The sequence below is a fragment of the Conger conger genome, chromosome 9, assembly GCF_963514075.1.
Source record: "Conger conger chromosome 9, fConCon1.1, whole genome shotgun sequence".
NCBI classification, from domain to species: domain Eukaryota; kingdom Metazoa; phylum Chordata; class Actinopteri; order Anguilliformes; family Congridae; genus Conger; species Conger conger.
Genome location: NC_083768.1, coordinates 47,289,699 through 47,305,862, shown reverse-complemented (window position 1 = coordinate 47,305,862; position 16,164 = coordinate 47,289,699). Strand labels below are relative to the sequence as shown.

At 42.9% G+C, this 16,164-nt stretch overlaps 1 protein-coding gene across 7 annotated transcripts in view; it reads left to right on the top strand.

Annotated features, from left to right (window-relative positions):
• The window catches only part of elmo1 (engulfment and cell motility 1 (ced-12 homolog, C. elegans)), a 115,017-nt gene that overhangs the window by 22,916 nt on the left and 75,937 nt on the right, over positions 1 to 16,164 (top strand). For 5 of the 7 annotated variants that reach the window (XM_061254965.1, XM_061254970.1, XM_061254964.1 and 2 more), the window contains exons 2-7: positions 8,390 to 8,515; positions 10,178 to 10,218; positions 10,487 to 10,559; positions 11,430 to 11,480; positions 12,780 to 12,949; positions 15,580 to 15,615. In XM_061254965.1, the coding sequence (XP_061110949.1) occupies positions 8,438 to 8,515; positions 10,178 to 10,218; positions 10,487 to 10,559; positions 11,430 to 11,480; positions 12,780 to 12,949; positions 15,580 to 15,615 (449 nt within the window). In that variant the 5' untranslated portion in view covers positions 8,390 to 8,437. The remainder of the gene's footprint in view (positions 1 to 8,389; positions 8,516 to 10,177; positions 10,219 to 10,486; positions 10,560 to 11,429; positions 11,481 to 12,779; positions 12,950 to 15,579; positions 15,616 to 16,164) is intronic. The other 2 variants (XM_061254971.1, XM_061254969.1) reach the window with 1 other exon arrangement.

The window sequence follows — 16,164 nt, the reverse complement described above, 5'->3', positions numbered from 1 at the left end:
ATGAAAAGCTCCAATAAAATGCATGTGGGCCTTTAAACGTGAAGATCCCTTAGATTTTTGAAAAGGCAATATTCATCTCTTTTGTTTTGTTCCCAATCTGGCTGGCCCGAGTGCGTTTGCGGGCCTGTCCAATCGCTGCGGCTTCCTCAGTCAATTTAGGAGCAGCCGGATCAGCGTGTGGCTCCTCTGCCGCTCGCTCTGCCAGCTGCTCGGTCTCCTCACTCTGCGCTCCCCCAGCCGAGCTGCTCATTAAGAGCACTGAAGGCGGTGCAGGCAGACTGATGGTGGCCCGTCAAAACAGCCAGTCCCTCTCTGCTGGAGCCAGACTGACACTCTGCAGGATTCGATGATGGACAGTGGGGGGAATGTCTGCTTGGTTTTAATAGTACATGCTCAAATTTCATTGGTTTTTCTGTGTTGATCGTGTATGTATGATTGAGCGTTCTGAACCACTACATAGAAGACTAGAGCCCAGTCCTCATTTGGCCTTACTCATTTGGTGTCCCGTTGTTTTGAAAATGTTGAAAATGATATTTCCCTTGCTATGTTGATTATAAAGGAGTTGAATGTGTTATATAAACACTGAGTCCCCAAATAAATCCACACAATCTGTATGAAGAAAATGTGCATTTAAATGAGCCGTTTGGACTTATGACATCACAACGAAATTATGACATCACAACGATACGCTTGTTGACTTCAGCGCAGCCCACCATGTAGCCAGAACAAGTCCAAGCTCTTGGCACAGACTTCCAGTTTGTTAGAGCTTGCCAGCCAATCAGAACAGAGATTAGTTGATATCAATTATCCTTAAAGACACAGTCACTAAAACAGCCTGCTCTTGGCAAAGCTCATGAGATTGCACATGTAAAATTTGAGAGGGATTTTGTTTTTGTACTTCAAGTCACTCATATATTGTCTTATGGATACCAGGACCTAAAATAAAACACTGAAAAGGTATGCAATATGGGACCTTTAAATTCAATTTAACAGCGACGTTCAAAAGAACGGAGCTAAAATGTTTTTCACCAAGTATTGTATAGAATAGTGATGAGCCCCGTTGTGCTGAACAGCCTGTTCTCATCAGTGTTTTTCATAGTTCTAATGTTCTTAGTCTTTTGTAGGAGTATGAATAAAGAATAGGAATTTAGAATTTGTAAATAAGCTAGTAAAATCTAATTAAAATGTAACAAAGGCAACAGACAAATCTGAAATTCTAAGAGCAATGCTGGATTTAATAGCTGCCTGGCGGTAGCCATACACTCTTTTTCTAAAATTGGGAAGGGATCTCTGATGCCAAGCCCGAGTGGCTGTCCTCTCTCCCGGAGAAGGAGAACGATCTCGTGTTACCCTCATGAATTATTGACCTGAATGTGCACTAAAGCCAATTCTGTATTTCAGCTAAATCTCACATTGTCTGCATTAATTTAACCCCTGCTGCACCCCCATTTTTGAACGCATGCCTGAAATAAAATGGCTACTGTTCTTGAACGTTTTGAGTAATAATCCTGGCCTCTTCTGAAAGGTGACCGTTGGGAGTTTGTTCCAAGAAACAAAATAACAGAAGCTCGTACATAGTGGAAGTTTTTTTTTTTTTTGCCAGTAGATACAGATGCTTGTGGCAGTGCCTGGTCAGCTTAGAAACACAATGGAGCCACAGCCGCAACGCTGGGGAAATTCTGGTTCAAGTTTGTTGACAATATCACCAGTAATGAGTATTCTGCATGTTTTTTCTGTTTCCAAAAAGGGCATTGAGAGACTTCATAATGAGACCTGGAAACCAAATGATATTATGAGTCTTTACAGGTGGAGAATGCTGTATAGTGTATAGTTTATGGTTTATTCAGAGACGCTCTTCTGCATACTGTAATGTGTCGTTATTTGTGTTACTGTCACCTTCCTGTCAGCTTTGACCAGTCTGGCCCTTCTCCTCTGACACCTCTAATTATCAACATATTTCTGCCTGCAGAGACTGTTGTGTGTGAAAATCACAGAAGGTCAGCTGTTTCTGAGATACTCAAACCACCCTGTGTGGCACCAACAATTAACCCACGGTCAAAGTCACTTAGATCACATTTCTTCCCCATTCTGACATTCATCTGAAACACAGCTGAACCTCTTGACCACGTCTGCATGCTTTTATGCATTTAGTTGCTCATTTGGCTCATTTAAATATTTGCGTTGACAAGCTGGTGTACAGGCCTACCTAATAAATTGCTCACTGAGCGTACATGTATGCTAATGGAAGAAGTGTGCTGAAATTATCTCCCTTTCCCCTTGAATGTCACCCTCTCCTTCCCTCACCCCCTCCCTCTCCTTGCTCTTCCATTGTCACCTCTGCCAGCAGTGTGTCTGGAAGATTGTAGAAAACTACATTAGCTATCTAATTTACTAATCCTTTGATTGAGGTCTTTTGTCTGATGTTTTATTCAATTACCCAACTCCTATTAACCCAATAGAGATGCTGTTGACCGAAACAAGCAGTTCATGCTCGAAAAGCTACCAATCTGTCTGAATTAAAGTAGTTCTGCAAAGAACAGTGGGCGAAATTCCCTCCACAGCAATATGAAAGACTGTTGTCAATTTATAGTAAACATTGGGTTGCAGTTATTTCTGCTGAAGGTGGTGCAACCATTTATTAAGTTTTCACAGGAGTTTGATACTTTTTTTCCAAATGTGTTCTGTGTTTAATCAGCATATTTTTCTCTAATATTACAGTTTGTCGGAAGATCTGAAATCACATTATGTGACAAATATGCAATAATGGAGGAAATCACATTGGGAGCAAATACCTTTTCATGGCACTGTATAAACTGGAGGTGGTAATATTTCTTACAGTGTGCACACAGTACTGTCAGTGTGTCTATAACGTCAAAATTGACAACAATGATATTCCTTCAGAGAATTGCTGAGTGAATGATGGACAATGTTTCTCAGAGTTGGCATGTAGTTTGGGCCGAAAATCCAGGGATACAAACTTTACCCTGATTTGTGTGTTGCCTCTCCACATGTGACAAAATAAGGAACCGTTGTCCCGAAAACATTTTCATCATAAAATAGTTATAGAATGTATGTGAGTTTTAACACTCTTGGTATATTGTGTGACAAGATAGAAAATTTCACCATGAAAAATTGGAATGAATGCAAATATACCCAGCCCGGCCGTGGGACTAAGGGTTAAAAGGAGGACTAATTTAGATTAATCATCATTTTTCAGAATTTTCAGTAGACTTTTGTAATCAAATACTGTATGCCTTGATCTTGCCTAATGCAATGCCAGAATTTCCTAGCCTCCAAAACACCAGACAAGCTCAGTAACATGTAGAAAAGTATTTGAATCCAAAGCGATTAGGTTTTCGACCCTGGTTGGGTACAGATTGTGTCAGATTCCTGCAGTGAATCTCTTGCACTGTGCCCTACTGTTATTCCCCCCTTGGGAGAGCGGTCGAAGCATTTACGTAACTCAATGCTGAAAGAGCAGTGGTCTTGTCAGGCTGGTTTTGACCTTGGATGCATTGATGCTTTGGTTCAGAGGACTAGCATTTTTCTATTCTGATTGTTGTGGCCACGTTGAAAGGAAACACTTGATATTTGTGAAAGAAACTTGAAAACTTGAAAAGAAAGGTCATATTAAAGCTTTAAATGTGTTGAGTTTAGATGCATAAAATAACTTGTATAAAGTGTACCAAAATACTGAACAAATGATTATAAACCCGGAAAATAAAGATGTTGACCTCACAGTGTAGAGGTGATCCATTTTTGCATAAAAATAAAAATAACACCTTCAAAGGTTTTACCGGGTTGCTCAACTTGGAAGCCCAAAGAGAGGCTTCCTGTCCACATTAAAACAAATGAGGGGTTAAACAGGCCTCAGTAGAGAAAGCTAAAACAGGACCATATGTTTTCAAACTGGGCCACACTGCCTCTCTTTAATTACGGGGGCCAAGCCGCACTTCGTCCTGTCGTCATACGTCATTAAGTGACCAACCTCGCCCGGGGCACAATTTCAGCCCAGTGTTTGAGCGTGAGGACATTCTGAGCCCGGCCCTGCAGTGACGAATCGCACACGAGCTGCAAGAGGCAGGATTTCACTGCTGTTTTCCCCCAGGCTATGCAGAGAAGATACTGTTGATGCGTTCGCAGTTTAAAGGATGTTTGCTAAAGTGACGTGATTAACTTGACAGTCACGCCCTTAATACCACCAAATGCGTGCAACAACCTAGTTGCAAGGGACATTCACAGTATTGGAAAAACCAGCCTAGGCCTCCAAAGAAATGAGGACAGAGAGAGTGAGCGCGAGCAGCATTTCATCGACCCGGTCGGTGTGCTGGTTGGCAGTTTTCCGGGAAGCGTACTGACCGTTGTGCTGGAGGTTACAGATGTGGAGTATGCGGGTGGAGGGGGGAGCGCATGTCTTCTGTTTCTCCCTGGGACTGTATCCAGACAGGGAACATAGTCGATCAATAACCTGAAGGTGAGCAGCGGGCGAGATGAGCCGGGGTTAAAAGGTGTGTGGAGGTGCCGGTGTTAGGAGAAGTGCTTGTCCCTTTGCTTTCTGTGGCATGGGACACAAATATGGGAATATTTTAATTCTGGGGGTAAGTGTTGTGAGTGTTGGGCTTTCCGGAAATTTCCGTCTGTTAAGATCAGCGTCTTTCGCCCCAAAAGCCGTCGCATTATTTCACACGTTCACACGAAGGCCGCGATTTTAAAAGGGCAATGCAGGAAAGATTTGCATGGGGGGAGACAGTCAGTGTCAGCGTCGTTAATATGAATTTCCTACTGAAACCTGAATGTGCCGTGATGGGAGAGATGCCCGGTGTGAGCGCTGACACATTTGTCTCTGCTGGCGTTAATGGGGCAGCCCCGAAACGGATGGTACAATGGCCGTCTATTTTTGCCTCCTCTTTCAGCTGCATTGGTTTCCTCAAACCGCATCGCTGCTGAATGAGGTCAAAGACGAGCGGAGACTGAAAAGGAGAGATTTCGGGAGACAGTAGGAGCTTCATTCCAGCTCCACCACCTGCTGTTCTTTTTATTGCCTAATATTGACTTGCGCTGTTTTATAACGTCTAAGACAGTACGTAAACTTGCACCGTGGCTTCTGATGAATCGGTTTGAAAGCAAAACCGTGTTCTAATTCAGCCCACTCATACAATGAAAAAAAATTAAACTGGACTTTTTTATGGGAAAAAAACGCTCGCAGTGGCACACCCTGGAAAAGATGGTGCGTCGTGGTACCGGCTGGAACAGCAAACCGCTCCAAACATCTCCGTGATTCTGCGTTGTGAGTCAGCCAGACAATGCTTGCAGTCCAGGTCCTGTTTTCTCAACAGATGTTGGCAACATCTAGCCCTGGCAGTCGTTGTACTTTCACCTTATGAAAATCGATAGAAAATTACACTACATTACAGGCATTAATGGCTCTTACAGGGCGGCCTGTAGCATAGTGGTTAAGGTAAATGACTGGGACACACAAGGTCGGTGGTTCTAATCCTGGTGTAGCCACAATAAGATCCGCACAGGCCCTTAACCCTGAATTGCTCCAGGGGAGGATTGTCTCCTGCTTAGTCTAATCAACTTTTCCCGGAACGTACAACAAAGTGCACAACCATAACCAGGGACAAGTGCGCTGAAGGACCCTTGAGGGAAGTAGTTCCAAGTGCTTGGAATGACCACGCACAAGAACTTGGGCCTTGCAGATGTAGAATGTCGTAATACTTGGAGTGTCTGTGCAAAGCCGGATTGATTCAGCCCATCAGCACTTGCTGAGGAGTAAATGTTTGACATTTATGCCTCTCGTGTTTTTGTTTGCTCCATTTATAATGGAGTGTGTATGAAGGAGTCGCGTGTGGCCGCAGCGGAAATAGAAGTCCTATAATTGGAAGCTGTGCTCTCCGCTGCACTCATGCACCCCCGTCTCTCTCCTGAATTAAATCTCATTTCTCATCGTGTCCGTCCGTGCCACGCTGCGGATAACAACCATCCTCGAAGCTGAGCGACGGCTGGTCCCTCAAGTTAACTAGTTTTGGATTGAGAGCACGGCTGTTAAAGTATAAATCCTATAGCAGTGAATCAGAAGTATTGCCGCGTCCTGGGTCTTTTAGCGAGAACGAATTGGCACACTTTGGAAGCTGTGCTGCATTAATAAAAGGATGAATTAGTGGATGTTTGGGAGCGGTCAGACGTAGAGCTCTGAACCGCAGTTCCGGGAAAAGTGTGGATATCAGGTCTTTGTCATTTGTTGTGGGGTAACTAAGCGAGCTTACTTCTTTACCAAATTCCCAGTTACATTACATTAATGTCATTTGGCAGACGCTCTTATGCTGAGCGGTGTACAACAAAGTGCAAAGTGCATACCCATAACTAGGGATAAGTGCGCTGAATGACCCTAGAGGGAAGTACAATTTCAACTGCTACCTTCACAACATTTCTTTCATTTGCTCACCTTTTTGTGGATCCAGCCCCATGTGTTGGTTTCACAGGCCAGAGCTGACTGGGTCTGGGTTAATGGACATTTGCTAAATGCAGCCCCGTGTTTAAGATCCAAGCTGATGGGAAGTGAAGTCCTTCGGGTTTCGGTTTTTGAATATCACCTCCCAAGCGCACCCAGTGAAACTACAAATAGTTTTTCATGAGAGGTGGAACATTGGACTAAATAGGGCATCGGTACTTTCATTCACATTAAATTTAGGGCAGATGGTGGCTGTGCGACCTACTTAAGTTTAGCTACATTTATTTTAAACTGCAGTGCTTGGAAACTGTGCTTTTATGTCCAGCCCATTTCTAAAGTTTTACTACAAAGGTTTATGGCTTCTGAATCTGTATGGCATGAAATTACAGATGTGGAAATGATAAATTTACTGATTACATCTTGTTTTTCTCCTCGGTAGTATTATATACAGTAGTTTAGGATATTTAATATTGTAAATGATTGGTGATTAAACCTAAAAACTTTATTCATAACTCTTTCATGTTGGATAACTTGCAATGCAAGAGCTATCCAGTTGCTGGTGATCAGGGAGTATTTGTACTGATTAATTCTGTCTGCACATTGCATTTTTGGATTTGAAACTTATCTATCCGTGTCTGCAAACCGTAATTAAAAACAAAATAACATTTCCCCTGAAATATGTTCATACATTTATACCTAGACACATTGTTGACAGTTGACGCTTTCTAAAGGCTTCCAGCTATGTCACATACAATGTTATTTCTTTTTGTGATGAGATTCAGCAAAAATGTATGACTCTGCTGTAGAGAGGATGGGTAAACCAATGTTATACAGTGAGCTCCAGAAGTTGTACATTTGTGATTAAACAATTCATGTGTGGTTAAAGTGTAGATTTTCTGCGTGTATGACATTCACAATGTAGGGTTCACAACCGGTTTTATACATACCTCCCCCCAATTTCAGGGAGCCATACTATTTCAGACAAATGACTTTACAGGTGTTTCTGAATAGTCAGGTGTGTTCACTCACTTCCTTAGTGAATGTATAAGAGAACTTTCAGGATCGAGTCCTGATTCTAGGCGGTTGAAGTCTACCAGCATTTTTCAACACGAGGACCAGAATTGTGCTAATGACAGTCAAGGAAGCCGTTATGATAATAACATGGTGAGTTACTGAAGTGGTACTGTAGTTAACTACTAACTAGCAAGTTTAGAGATGAAACAAGGTTGAGAAAAGTGAAAGAAGGCAAAGAAAGACGATAAAACAGTGAGTGGAGTAGGGCTTCTCCTTGAAACTGCATTGCACGCATTTGCTGGCCTTTGCTACCCAAGCCGTTGCACAGCTCCCCAAGGCCTGCTTATCTCAAAAGTTTTCAGTTTTTAGTAACATGACTCCGGCACCATACGGACCTTGAGCTTAACTTGATTGGAGGGTTCCGGAGGCTTAACGGCGATGATCGGCTTTTTGGCTCCACTACATAGCATTCATGGGAATGTTTGCGATGACCTTTCGGGGCACATGGTACCTTGAACAATACGCCTAAAAACCAGGCTGCGTCAAGCCTTTTCCTGGAGAACCGGTATGCTAACATTGTTGGACTTAACTCTCATATCAGGGTGTGTTGCTTCACTTTTGACCTGGGCATTAACCCAGGAAATGGCATGTTTGTGATTTGGTGTATTTTCGGTCTTCTGTTGGGCATTTTGTCAGATCTTTTCCTTTCAGTGGAACAACTTGCAATATGTGTACAGTTTGTTATGAAATAATTTTGAAAATAACTGTGTAAGACATGCACATGTGAGATATGCTTTTCTACCAGTGAAAGATAGATAGAAGGATCTTCCCAAGCACCACCCTCCTTCCCTTATAGGATTTGCGTCCTGGTCAGGTGACCTGTTATTGATTCTGTGTCCGTCTCCGCCTCCTGTCTCGCAGGGTTGAATGAGAAGACCGTAGTCAGGACAACGCTGAGCCGCCACCACCATGCCGCCACCCGCCGACATCGTGAAGGTGGCCATCGAGTGGCCGGGGGCCTTCCCCAGGCTCATGGAGATAGACCAGGTCAGTGCCGCTGCCGTTAGGGTGGAGGAGGAGGAGGACCAGGCGGCTACAGTGACATGGAAGTGGTTCTGACCGGAAAGGAGTGGGCTACTTCTGTTGTTGTCCAGCAAGGCAACATTTTTTATTTTGTTTTCAGAAAGTATATTTGAAAATGCTTCACAAAATTAGTATGATTATGTCCACAAGTGTGTGTAAGAACACAAATGCGAAGGAAGATAACATTTCACTGTGTTTTGACCTAACAATGTTTTATGAGGAACGCAAGCATTTTTATACAATACAAACGACCTGGAAAAAAAAAAAAAGAAAAGCGGTTCTGTTTCCGTTTGGCTGCCTGTTTTAGCGCAGTCTTTTAGAGATTAGTTGCCTAAACCACAGAATGGTTTGGTTTGAGGCGAGTGCTGCACATTTTGTGAGTTACAGTGTGCCCTGCGGGGCTGAGGCTGTGCTCTGCTAGAGTAGAAGCAGCGGGAGTGTGCAGGTATTTCTGTGTTAGCCGGGTAGCGTGAGGGCCTCACAGCCTGAGGTCGTGTGCCTCAGGAGAGGGGCTGCTGCTTGCTTTCCATACATCATCACCTCTAGCTTCAGAACATTAATCATCAGAACATTAATCAGGCCATTAATCAATTAATGGGGTTTTTCTCACAATTCTAAACCTGAAACCAGTGGAGGGGGGGAATAATTTGCTAGAAAGGAAAAGTTTTTGAACTTATTTTAATTTTAACCATTTTTTAACAGTTTTTTCCGATTGGAAGCGTTTGACCTGAGTTAAGTACTACCCGTCTACATAAATGGATAATGTTACAAAAAAAGAAAAAAAAGAGTTGGTGAAGGCACTTTAAAACAGCATGTCTACTTTGCAATTGAATGACATTATGTTATTACTGGAATGGGGAAGGATTCGTTTTGAACAATTTCCGTGGTTGTACTGGACTTGTCCTCATGGACACAGTTGAAGGATTTAGGTTTTAGCACCGTACTTATTGTTATGCATGTGGTTACATAAACCCTGTTCAAAAGAACAGACCTTTGCAGGATGTCAGAATGACTCATCAGATTTTTTTTGCCAAAAACAATCTCGATTCCCTGAAAACAGTCCTGTACATAAAATGGGTCAATTTTTTTTTTTTTTTTCAATTGTAAAACTGGTTATTTTTACAGATAGGCTGTTTTTTATAACTACCTTGCCGACTGTGTCCCACAAATCCAAAGCGTTTCTTGTGGGCATCTGAATAGCTTTAAAAGGTAAGTATTAAAAATGGGGAGTTAAGTGCTTGAGGCGTTGTTGCCATGTTAAGATGTGGGATTGTTGTTTCCTCTCCTCTCCTCTAACTAATGTGGCCTTGCGCAACTATTGCAGAGCAGAAAGACGGCCTCTTTCCCGTCTCCACAACAGGCCTTTTCACTTCCAGACTTATGTGGCTTTTAGCGGCATTTAGCGGCATCAAAAAATGCCAATGTCGCACTTTCCCATCGCTTAGTTACCCTCTCCCCATTCTCTCCGAGACCTGGAAGAGGCGGGGGTTCTCTCTCCACTGACCTGGCACGCGTGTGAATTCAGCAGTTTCGCATTGATCGCTTAGCATATGCATCCTGGGGTAACGGGCATCTGAAGAGCCCACTCATACAGCGTGTAATGATTAATGTTTCTTCTTCTCGCAGAAAAAGCCACTCTCTGCCATTATCAAAGAAGTGTGCGAAGGGTAAGTCATTGTTTTTCCGCTGGTCATTTTTACAATGGTTATTAATTTGTGTTTCATATTCAAAGCTTCTTTTGTTGACATTTACGTCAGCGATCCAGTGTACTCACCGGAAGTCTCCTGTTGCTCATTGCTGTTGTATGTGAACATGAACGACAGGATTGTGTCAGGACTACTTGGATTTTCACCTGGTTTCAGTCCGACTGCATTAGTGCCATTATGGCAGCCATTCCGGGACACAATGTTTATGCAACATTTTCCATGCATTTAGGTGGTCACTGGGGAACCATGAAAACTTTGCTCTTCAAAATGCGGATTCTACAAACTTCTACATCACAGAAAAGGTATTTGTCACTGCAAGTCATGTCACAACAGTTCAACAGTTTGCAGAGATGAATTTGCTGGATATTTTGAGGTTTGTAGAGCAAGCGCAAACGGTACAGTTTGCATGCACGCGTTCAGAAGTGGAAACCTAATTTATTAAAAAGAATTCATGATAAAAATATCAGTGAATGTTGTATTTAATTAAACCTATGTGTATTCCATATGTGTGTGCCCAAATATACAGCTCATATTTTGGTGTTTATTAAGACAAATTTAAAATACATTAAAAAAATATATATACAGTACTGTGCAGAAGTCTTAGGCATTTTTGTATTTAATTAAAATAAGTAACATATTACTCTATGCAATTTACTACTTTTTACATAAAAACTTGATCAAGAGATCAGAAGCAAGGAGGCAACCAACTGTGGCAAGTTCTCTAACACGCCTCCCTGCTGATTGTCTTAGCCAACGCTGTCCTGCAGTTCTATATCTCAGAGAAGTGATGCAGTTTTAACACTGAAGGGTGGTCACAAAAAATATTGATTTGATTCAGTTTTTAACTATTCTGTCAAATTATTAAAATGTACTGTAAAATGTATTGTACATTTATTTAGGACCTTTCATTGAATTCTTTTTGAAAGAATCTTATCTGTACAGAATGTTATACAGGTGCCTAAGATTTTGCACAGTACTGTATGTATTTTTTTATTTTCAATCTTTCCCGTTTATAAATATGGCAAATTTGATATCTTTCATTATCAATGACATTGGTTTAGAATATATTAGCTTGCATCCATTTACAGTATAAATGTACAGTATTCACAGCAGATTTCACCTGGATTACTCTGTGCTGGCGAGCCATCATTTTCTGTCACTCTTCTCTTTAGAATCGCAACGACATCAAAAACGGTTCCATTCTACGATTGACAACGTCTCCTGTAAGCGAAATTAAGCTTTTAACATTACACCATTATCCCTAATGTGCTCATTTCCATGGATAAGTGTTCCATTCGCTAAATAATTAGGAAATGGCGGTATTGACGGTGATGTTAATGATAGTAATTATAGCTACTGTAGGTGGTGCTAACGGCTAGCAGTAGGAGTAGAAGGAGATGCTATGAACAGAAATACTTTTGTGCTTGTAGATAAATGTATAGATAATGTATCGGATGATGCTTAATTGTCCATTATGCCACTGCAGTATTTGCCCTCCGTACTTTATTTCGAAAACTGAGAGCCTGACTGAGTAACAGCCAACCTCATGACATTTTAATCTTCGGCATCAGGGGGAGGCAGGGCGTGCTGACTTTACTGAAGGCTATTAAAAGGGTGCTGCTGAATAATATTCCTTAATTAGCCCAGAAGACAAACGAGGCCTACTTTTCAGGGGCCTCGTCCGGCCGCTTTTATGGGGCTGTCGGTAAAGCGGCACAATTCATAAACCTTCCGGGACCGTTTGAGGAGCTGTCTATAACCCATTTTGCTAGAAGGGCAAGAATAGTGTGCGGAAACTGTCCAAACCGCGGTTCCTGGGCCTGATGAACAGGATTTGCAGAACATTGTGCATTATGTGTCTGAATCTCACACACACACACACACACGCACACGCACACGCACACGCACTTCTAATTCATGTCCACATACCATACATACATACATCGAAGGACATTGACAATATAGACACACAGTACAGAATAATAACACAGTTCATTAGGAGTACAGGTAGCAGCACCGCCACCGCCTCTGTGGCGGCTACCTATTATTGCTGACATGGAGCAGTATCTTGCCAGCCGCTTTGCCTGCAGTTTTGACATTCCTGCCAGTTGTAGACCCCTTGCCACTAGTCTGTGGACATTACCACGGCTATCAAATATACATACTAAAGATCTGCATCTGTAGCCAAGTTGTTCCAAGGCTGACACCAACGGTTGGTACTTCAGTGCCTTAGTGAGTAAGGCCCTCTTCTTGGCTGAAATAAAACGTACTGCCTCCCTCCAAAATTGACAAATCTTATACACACACACACACACACATGCGCGCGCACAAGCATCATTTTGTTTTTGTATTCAGAAAACAACAACAGCCAAATTACGGATTGGCCTATGTAAACACAAGAGACCTCTGCACGCTTGCGCCTTTGAAACGCCGTTTCAGGTCGGCCCTGAGTTTACCGTGTGACCACCTCCATGCGTAACCACCTTCTGGGGGGTGGTGGGGGGCGTTGCCGCGGGTTACAGGCACAGACAGCGCAGCAGCTCCACGAGAGGATCCAGTCGTCCAGCATGGACGCCAAGCTGGAGGCCCTCAAAGACCTGGCCAACTCTTCCCGTGACGTCACCTTCGCCCAGGAGTTCATCAACCTGGACGGCCTCTCCCTGCTCACCCAGATGGTGGAGAGCGGAACCGAGTAAGTGCCGCCCCTTCCTGCCTCGCCCTCCGCCCACGCCACCCAGGCCACGCCCTCATTCCAGGGTTCTGCTGCTTTGTCGTTTGTCCTCGACTCGCTAATGACCGATTGAAATAATAAAATAACAGAATTAGCCATTTAGCTGAAGCTTGTATCCAAAGTGACTTACATTTGATTAGACTAAGCAGGGGACAATCCCCCCCGGAGCAATCTAGGGTTAAGGGCCCAACAGCTACATCAGGGCTTGAACCACCAACCTTCCGGGTCACTGTCATGCGCCTTAGCCACTAGGCTACATGGTACCCCTGATTTAAATGAGATTCAATTTTTTGCTTGTTTACACCTGTCTAACAGAAATGCAAGCGTAATGGAAAAAAAAGTATTGTGAAAATTCTTTACTCTTCTTTCGTCGAGGACAAACTGCAATGCGTCTTTTTCTAGTACAGGCGTACAACTTTGGTCCTAGAGGACTGCCGGTGGTGTTTTTGTTTTTTTGTTTAGTCTCAGTTTCATCAGCAGGTCTTACTGGTTTATTCAAAGTTTGAGCCTGAATTTTCAGAACCTGAATGGTGATGCCTGGAGATCCTCCATCACATGGTCACCTGCGTTCAATAAGCCTAATAATTATTTTTTTTAGCATTTTGTAGTATTTTTTATTATGTAGTCAGGGGCGTGGACGGTGCAAAAGCAAGCAACATCTCTTGCACTGCCAGGCTAAGTTAGCCTAGCACTCTTCTAGTAACTGTCACACCACAGGTCTCAGCTGGTATCGCTTAAACACACCCTCCTAATCTCTTATCCCCTTTTTTCCCCCAAAAGATTAACGTTAAGGAGATGTATGGTAGATATGTATATTGTAGCAGGGCTAGCGGTCTAAGGCTAGTTTTGTCAGCAGGGCCCTCATTGGCTTAGCCATTACAATGCCACCTCTGGAGTCACAGAGCAGAGAATCCGTGCGGTGCCCTCCCTCAACCAATGAGATCCTCTCGTCTCAGGGTTGCCAAGAAGAAATGCTTCTGCATTCGTATTTGCACTCCAGTGCAATCCAAAATTTCTCTGGAGGGCATTTTGGATAGAGTCATATAGAATGCAAAAGAGGACAAGAAGATTCAATGTCTGTGAAAATTTTTGAGCACAAAGCTCTACTTTATCACTTTAAATTCAGGCAGAAGAGCAGGTCCTATCTTTCTCTCTCGGGCAGGTTTGAGGTTCCCCCATGGGGAAAAACCAAAGCCTCCACGGAAGGGCATGGGATTGACTTCCTAGCATCTTTTGTAACGAGCATTACACAAATCTGCATCCTAGACGCTGAGAATCGCTAGCGTATTACATCCCTACATTAGCATGGTTTATGTCGCAACCCGTCAACCCTCAACAGTGCTGTGGGACCCACAACCCCCCCTTCCCCCTCAGCGCAATTACAGGCTGAGCGCGTTTTCTTTGAACGCGCTTTGCGTAATTGTTGGCTGCATCAGACGGCTTCATTCCGAGAACATTGTTTACCTCATCCCGGTGCAGAGGGACTCATTCCGGGCTGAAATATTTGGAAGTCTGAATTCCTGCCAACTGCTTACCATTATGTGATTTCTGCAGAAGGTTTTCAGGACATAAAAAAGATTGAACTCAGGGCCTCTTTTGCTCCAGCGTATGAAAGTATGAAATATGACCATGGATCCTGCTGTTATTTAGCCCCATCTAGCGGCAGTTATATGGTAATGGGAGTGAATGGGATTCAAAGACATTCAAGCAGTTAACATAATCATAATCTACAGTGCGGTGTAACCTTGATGGATAATTGGCTTTTGGCTTCAGAGCTGCATTGACTATTGAGGTTTTTCTTCTTCTGTGGTTTAATTGTGCCCTGCTGACAGGACCCTAAATGCAAGGCAGTGACCCGACATAACTTTGTGCTTTGTACTGTGCCGTGTAAGAGAGAGCAGCTAGTTGAAAATAGAACTGCAACAGGGTAGTCTGTAATTAAATGCCGTTGCGCATTTTCATTGGCAATGTCCTGTGATGTATAGTCTGTAATTCCCACTGTGTGTAACAGTAAGGTCAGAAGTGATGCCATTTTGTAAAAAAAATGTTTTGAAGTAATTCTGCTTGCCTGCTTTTTTCATATCACTGCCCATGCCTCTGTTTCTCTCACTGAATGTTGCCTGAGTGACCAGGCACTCATTCCACACAGATATTTCTTCCATTATTGCCTTCTGTCAAAGCAGGTTTTAAGTATTTTTGGTGTAAGTTTCTTTTGTTTTATTTCAAGTTGGGAAATGTTTGTTGACAATATATTTCCTCATGGCAAGATACTGAGTTTCCGAATGTCCTTCAATTTCGGGCTTTCCAAGTTATTCTAAGCATTGTGCCTTTTGTGTTATGCTGTTTGTTGTTCACTCACTTAAGGTGGGCAGAAAGAAGCAAACCGATTAAGTGTAACTGGTGTGTGTGTCTTTGCACGTGTATGTGTGTGCGCATAATACTTGTGTGTGTGTGTGTGTGTGTGTGTGTGCGCTGGAGAGAGAGAGAGAGAGAGTGTGAGAGAGAGACTGTTCCAGCATCCACTCTTCTATGACATGAGAGCGTTGTTGGTTTGCTGTCTCCCTGACGTCAAAGTTTTTAAATCTTTGCAGACGGTATCAGAAACTTCAGAAGATTATGAAGCCATGGTAAGCGTCTCCCCCGGCCGGATAACCCCTGCCTATAACTGCTCTTAATCCACTGACTGAGTTTGCATGATTTGGCTCTGGTCTTGGGAAAGGGAAATGCCAGACACTGTTATCTATTTCATTTTCATTTAACAGATTGGCGCCTCTCCTCTTTTTGCATGTGGTAATGGGCAAAACATTAATTAAAACTGAAAAATGTACGCTCAACTAATCAAGGTGTTGGAAATGGTGGTTGTTTCAAAGGGCACCTTGAGCTGTTTACTGAATAATTATCCATATTTTTCCCCGACACAGTTATCATTTGATATACAAATCTCGCCAAAGCTGCTATGCTAATCCTTCAAATAACATTGAATTGAACAATTACTCAACATTTGACAGGCTCTGTGTGTATTTTATGGGCAACGGCCGGGGTATTAATTTCATTGGACATACAGACCTTGAACCAAGTAAACCGACCTCACATATTAGGCAGATTTTGTATGTATGTCCAGACACTCTCCCCTAGGACTCATCATAGAACTTAATTGCTCTAGGTGCCTTCGAATA